The sequence below is a fragment of the Limulus polyphemus genome, unplaced genomic scaffold, assembly GCF_000517525.1.
Source record: "Limulus polyphemus unplaced genomic scaffold, Limulus_polyphemus-2.1.2 Scaffold1541, whole genome shotgun sequence".
In the NCBI taxonomy this organism is placed as follows: domain Eukaryota; kingdom Metazoa; phylum Arthropoda; class Merostomata; order Xiphosura; family Limulidae; genus Limulus; species Limulus polyphemus.
The window spans coordinates 140,904-148,160 of NW_013667151.1; the positions used below are offsets into that span (position 1 = coordinate 140,904).

The 7,257-nt window shown below is 30.4% G+C and overlaps 1 protein-coding gene and 1 long non-coding RNA gene across 8 annotated transcripts in view; one reads left to right on the forward strand and one right to left on the reverse strand.

Annotated features, from left to right (window-relative positions):
- The window catches only part of LOC106464014 (retinoic acid receptor RXR-alpha-A-like), a 98,939-nt gene extending 91,688 nt beyond the window's left edge, over positions 1–7,251 (forward strand). For all 6 annotated transcript variants that reach the window (XM_022391666.1, XM_013924118.2, XM_022391664.1 and 3 more), the window contains 2 exons: positions 499–723; positions 4,153–7,251. In XM_022391666.1, coding sequence (XP_022247374.1) covers positions 499–723; positions 4,153–4,403 — 476 coding nt within the window. In that variant the 3' untranslated portion in view covers positions 4,404–7,251. The remainder of the gene's footprint in view (positions 1–498; positions 724–4,152) is intronic.
- LOC111086906 overlaps positions 1–7,257 on the reverse strand; it is a 24,573-nt gene that overhangs the window by 9,650 nt on the left and 7,666 nt on the right. The gene's annotated exons all lie outside the window — the stretch shown is intronic.

Sequence of the window (7,257 nt, forward strand, 5' to 3'; positions counted from 1 at the left end):
CTGAAAAATTTAATTTTTTCTGAAAAGGTGGTGTCTATTTACTTGTGACCACGCTGTGTATACATAATTGGGTACATTTGTTTAATTGTATAATAATGTAATTTTTATGTTATAACTGTGTTACAACACAAGTACTTTGCATTCAATATTAGTTTCCTTCTGATGATGGTGCTGTAAGAGCAACGAAATGTGTAGCGTCTATTTTAACATTCTAATAAGCAAAAAAAATAGCATTATGCATCATGTTGTCTTATCATTTTCATATAAAGTTGCATAAAAGCCATTTATCTAATATCTTAGGTAGTCTATCACACTATTCATTCCTGCTGTTGGTTGTGTCTTATGTTGAAAACACTTTATTTAATGTAAAATTCATCTTAATTTTTTCTTTGTTACAGCTAAAGTTAGAATGTAGAAAATACAATAAATCACTGTTTCAGACTAACATTCTGGTTTTTTTTAAAAAAAGATTTTGTAATCACCTTATTGTTTCTGCAGGCTGGAATGAGCTATTGATTGCAGCCTTTTCTCATCGGTCTATTTCTGTAAAAGATGGGATTGTTTTGGCAACAGGGCTTGTAGTACAGAGAAATAGTGCTCACAGTGCAGGAATGGGAGCAATCTTTGACAGGGTACTTACTGAATTGGTTGCCAAAATGCGAGAAATGAAAATGGACAAAACTGAGCTAGGATGTTTAAGAGCAATTGTTTTGTTTAATCCAGGTATGCTCATTATAAATATATATGTTTTTCCTTTTTCATAGTAGAAATTTAACTTTCACAAAATATGATCAATAGAAAAAACAATGCTATGCTATTTAATGAATAGTAACAATTATTGCAATAAGGTACATTACCTCCTCTCACAGATATAGCTATTCTCGTTCAGAGCTACCTTCTATATGGAAAAAATTTTTTGCATGCCACAAGCCTTGAACTTCCCTGTAACCCACGATCAACTGTGTCTCGCATGTATATCATCATACAAAAACCCTCCATCAATAAGAATGGACACACCGTCCTGATGAATGTGACTCCCTCTATTCAATTATACCGAACTAACACTTCTCGTTTGGCAGTGCTTGTGTCGAGACATTTTTTATTGTGTTCTTCACCTGTGCTGTTTTTTTTTAAACTTGGGGAATTTTTTTCAACGTTGATTGAACTATTTTGTAATTTGTTCTGAAGTGGAATTGTTATTCTCATTTTTCAAACGTTTGCGAAAATAAAGATAACTTACTTTTTTCTTTTAGTTTTCCATTTATTTATTCTAACACTGTTGTGTTTGGTTATTCATCTTTAATGATGAATTTTGAAGTCTAAGTTACCACTTCAGAGGTAATATCATCTACCAGCACACCTACACAGGCTGCAGGTGGGGAGAACTTGACATTAGAATTATCGGCTCTCATTCAATGAGAGATTGATTGTTATATGAGGTAACCTTCTTCTCCTGATGTTGCTCATTTTCCTCCTGAACAATGAGGAATTGTACAACCTTTTTCCTCCAACTGATTTTGCCGTGTCTTCCTATATCCCTACTGATGAATCAGCTAAGCCTAATATGGTTTTTTTGGGCATAATTTTTCAGGTGTGTTCTGTTTTATCAATTTTCTCGATTCCTTATAATCTTCTTCCTTCCTTGTTACATCCACCTCCTTTCCGAGGCACTCCACCAAGATCCTGAGGGTTTTTTCGAGGGATGACCTTCATGTTGGCAAATTTTTCTTCTTTGATTCTTTCCTTATATAGGTTTTTCTTTTGAGAGTTATGGCAAGAATTAGGTAAACAGCATGTAACATTTTTACAGATTTTAGGCGTATTTGAGATTTTTTTATAATAATAATAATTGTAAGTATAGTATTATATTGAAAATAATTCTAATTGCATTTCATTTAGATCTGATCAGTTTTAGGACCTTTTGATAACATTGACAAAAAACTGCCTTCTGCTATAACCTTCTGATGATCTTTTAGTTTCTTTCAAATATTTTTTATTACTTAGTATATCTTAGAGTTAATTCATATTGTAACTAACAAAAAAGAAAATTTTACTTTCTCAGTACATAGCTTTAATAAATGTCTCATAACTGAATGTGGAGTTATGCAAATAAAAAGCAAAAAGTAAAATCAGTCTATTAAGCAAATTTGGTAAAAACTGATAAGATAAAGCAAAACAAGGAAAATAAAAACAAGCAGAACTAAAGTATTTCCTTTTGTAAAACTGTGAAGCAGAAAACTTAAAACCAAAATAAGAGAAAATGTTATTTTTTCTTGTAATCTTTTTTTAAAAGTTTCTGATCTATCAATTCTATTAATTTGAATCATGTTCTGGATAATTAATCTTAATACACTAGAATGTAACTAGTGCATTGTTTGATTATAGCAAAAAGTCTGATAAGACAAGATAAATGAAAAATTGGGAATTTAAAAACCTGGAAATAGGGATCATAAAAAAGTAAGGAAACAAGGCTGGAGATACTGTAGACATTATTTACACAAACTACAAGCCCCTGTATTGGCTTCATGCTGTTATTTAGAATTATATTTGGTGGAGTCAAAATAGGGATTTGTAGTTTCAGTAGATAATGTCTACAGTATTTCCACTCTTGTTTCCTCACTTTTTTTACGATCCCTATTTGCAGGTTTTTAAATTCCCAATTTTTTTATTTATCTTGTTTGCTGGCTTTTTTTTTATGCTTAACTAAGGGTAAAGAATTACTTGATATGGTAACAAACTTTAAACTTTGTAATGATAATAAACATAGCTAGTAGCTAGCTGATATGATTGATGATGATTTACTGTATCTATTGACTATTTGATCACATTAGTTCGAGATGTAAAATGTGAAGCTGCATATGGAGACTGTTATGTAGAATTATTTGAGAATATAGTGAGCACTTAGAGTTTCTGTGTAATTAAATTATCTATGTATAATGCATAGCAATGGGCCAAGACTAAGATACAACGACCACTAAGTGCATATAAAATTTTACCAGTAGAAAAGCAGTCTTTTCAAATAAAACATATACTTCTAAAACATCACTTTAAATAAACCTTTGTTTTTTAAAGTAATCATTCTACCAGTGTAATAAACTTTAATATTATGTTTATTGATATTTTTTTTACCCCTTCACTTTATACATAATGTTACGTCTCCGTTTGTTAATTGATTTTTCCATAACTTCGTTTCGACGAAATTTTAACGACACAAGTTTTTACTTAATAAAACTGGTTTATTCTTTCCGAATATAACTTTACCGATACACTCAACTTCAACAATCGCGCTAAACAAACGCTATAACAACGAACGTCAATAATACTTCTGACTGCAGTTCAATTACTCACTATCTACACACACACATTACATTACCGCGTCACGTTGTCCCCCTCTTATATATACCAGCCTACCCTGTCTAGTAAATACTAGAGCATTCGCCAAAGTACAGGATAGTTCTAGAACGTGGCGTCACAGTAGTCATGTGACTTGATGACGCAACAATAATATAGGGGTTGGCTCCCTAAAGATACAGATTGTATAGCATATAAAGCATTGAGTATCTACATGTTACAGTCATCTAATGTTCATATATGTTTGGCTGGTAATTCCTGATTCACCCTATACTTAAACTTTTTAAAGGAACAGCAGATATATGTAAAAAAGATAACTTCAAGGTGTAATGATAACATAATTTATATTAGAATTATGATATATTTTAGCTTATGTAAAATATAAAACTTTTCAGAACCCCTACAATCTATGCAATGCCTTATTTAGTTTTCTACAAAACGTTTGGGTGCAATATACCAAGTGATTTTTGTTGTAGGCTGGTAAGGAGATAATAATAATAATTACAAATGGGCTGTTTTGAGTGGATTTTCTTTTCCTTGTAAGTCTAGCATGTGTGTTTTCATGCTTTTCTGTGCATTTTTATATGTGTACAGCCTAAGCAGTCAATAGTCAAGGTTTTAAAGTGTTGTTTGAACTGAATCTTTACTGTTTAAGGTGCTTTTTGAACGTTTATTAGTGTTTTGTGCAATTCCTTGCGATCCATATTATGAACCACTACCATGGTTCATGATAACATAACAGTGTTGATAATAAAGATTTTAATTTTTTGATAAAGATTGGATTTTATTTTTTATTTACAGAAGCCAAAAAGCTAAAATTGGTACAGCAGGTAGAAGCTCTAAGAGAAAAAGTATATGCAGCTCTTGAAGAATACTGCAAGCAATCATATGCTGATCAGCAGGGTCGCTTTGCAAAGCTACTGCTTCGACTCCCTGCTCTCAGAAGTATTGGTCTGACTTGCCTTGAACACTTATTTTTCTATAGACTTATTAATGATACACCAATTGATAACTTTCTTCTGTCAATGTTGGAAACCACAAGTGATACCTGATCCTGTATTTGCCTTGAAAGGTTGCTGAGAGAAGTTGTTGTTTCAGTCTCCTTTTTTTTCACCAGCCATTTGTTTTTCATCTGCATTTTTCTTAGAATCATTATGGTTCCAGCTGTGATTGTAATCAAAATACTCTTGTTGTTTGCAGTAGTGCTCACTCTTTTAACCTATTAAAGATGTGGTTTGTTGTATAATTTATAACATAATCTACTGGTTAATTTTTTGATACCATATAAACTTATTAAAGATATAGTTGTATCAAAAGAGTGGAATTTTCTGCAAAAATATGAACTTTTGACAATGTTTTCTAGCAAGATGGTGAGGCCTCTTAGTATAGAGAAATAAACAGGGAAAAGAGAGTTATTTTGATAAAGTTATTTTATTGAAGAAATTTTATTGCTGGTTGACTTATAGTATTAAGTTCTGTTTGTTTATTAAAGGTGTTTTATAAGAAAAGTATGTTTAGTATTGTACAAATAGAATAAGAGACTGGTGAAAATTAAATTTTAAATAACGAAGTTAAAGTTTTTCCACACAAGAGCATATGCATAAATGATATTCTACAGTGGTTATTTTATAAAAGTGTTACGAGTTCCATGAATTCAAAAATTAGTCATTGTTTTTTGCAATAATTCTTTTAAACAAAGAATGATTGCATACAATTTGTTTTCCAGAATGGTATGATTTCAAGTGATAACATAATGTAAGAAAATACAAAAGGAAATGTGTGAGGAGTTTCAAAAGTGTAGAGGTTCAGAAGATCTTAATTTGGGGATACAGTTGACATAAAAGTTTTTGATTGTACAAGTGTATCTTTTAGCTTTAACAGATGTTTGAAAATTAGGTGAATTATTTTCATACAAACATAATTGATACCAAATATTTCTTTTTTTGTCACAAGTTTTAAAAAATTAATACATTTCATGTAAAACTTAAAAAAGAAAAACATTTTTAGGTTGATTATATATTTGATGTGCACTATGTATAGAGATAATTCTATCAGAGAAGAGGGTACTGTACGTTTTAGGCCTGTAGAGTTGTTTTAATATTTCATAGTTTACAGGACTAGCAATATGTTACATAAGTAAATTTAATAATAAACCAGGACAAACCCAATATGATGTTTCAAGGTTATTTTCTTGGTACATTAAAGCCCCAGGGGTAAGGCTGAGAACACTGTTGTTCTTTTGCGAATCCCTTGCAGTTTTAAATGTTTTTGGGGGTTAGTGTCTGTTAATTAAGCATGTGTCAAGTACTGGAGAATGGGGGGTTGTTGAATAAGTTCTTAACTGTTTAATCACTTCAGTAGTCTTGCTACTGTGTTGTTAAAAGAATAATTTAATACTGAACATTGTGTTTATATCTTTGTAGCTTATGTCAAAGTGTTAACAAGACAATTATAAGTAGGGTATATTTATATGGGTACATTTTCCTTTATTAAAACATTATATACATAAAAAAAGAAGAGATTTACCTAAGCAGCCAAAGTTTGACAATCCTTTTTTATTCCACAAAAAAAACAAAGGATTTTTTCAACAAAAAGAAGCAGAAGATTGAGGAGCAGCTATCATGCTGCAAAAAGCAGTATCTTCTTAGGTAAATCTAATCTTTTTATGTATATGTACATATATTTATATATATATGCTGTAAATTGACTCACACAAAATATCAAAATTTAATTCACCTGTGAGGTGTGTGCATTTAAAAAAAATAGAAACAGTAAATAGGTTTGAAAATATTTAGGTAGTTGCTGTATAAGTTTTGTGTTTTTGTGATTAAGATCTCACTTGCAACTTAAGCTTGATAATAATTTGTTGCTATATTTCAAGGAATTTTTTAATTTTGGGTACAATGGTACCAAAAGTTGCTAATAATCAAAACTTGGAATTTTGATTATTATTATTTTACAAGATGAGATTAATTTTATTAATACTTGATGTATCACTAGTGACTTTTTTTTAAAATAAAGACATTATCAGTTGCAGTTTTTTGTAAAGTCCTTAGACACATCCCTCAAGTTTTCATTAACTTTGTTTTAAACAGCAATTCTCAATCTTTGGTCTGAAAGATCCTTTCATGTGGTTTGTGGAAAGGTTGCATAATTATGGAAAGGAAGTGGCAGCATAGATCTCATTGTAGTATGTTGAGATAAAAGAAATTCAGATAGTCCACAAACAAAAATATTTCAGAACCATTCTTTTTTGGTAGCTAATATCAAATTTTTGTAGATGATTGCTTTTGATTCATTAGATTTAATTGAAAGAATGAAGTATATCTAAAACTATCATTTCTGGTGTTGCAAATTTGCATTTCTGTTTCCCTTGGTGAAAAATGAGTAATTGATATTCTAATTTTTAAAGTAACTTTTTTACTGTTAAACTTCTTACATTTTTTTTATGATTAGAGATTTGATAATTGAACATTTTAGAAAAGCTCAATTATAGGAATTCAACAAAAAGAGAAATGTTATATTTTATCTGTTTTATACTACAAATTCCACTGCATGTGTCTTTCAGTCTTTGAGGATTTCATAGAAATAAAAGGAGTAAACATGATTCTTTCAATAAGGAACCCAACTAATTCACAATATTATAAGATAATTTTTAAACAAAATCAGGCTTGTGTATCTTTATGAAACAAATTGTCAAATGATGTCCTAATATTAGTTGTTTCAAATTTTTTGCATATGTCAGTTTTACATAAAACTGTAATATTCTACAAAATTCAAATTAGTCTTCACTTTACCAGGCACATGATATCCCCCAGTATTCATATCTGTCTCCACTTTACCAGGCACATGATATCCCCCAGTATTCATATCTGTCTCCACTTTACCAGGCATTTACCAGAGTGG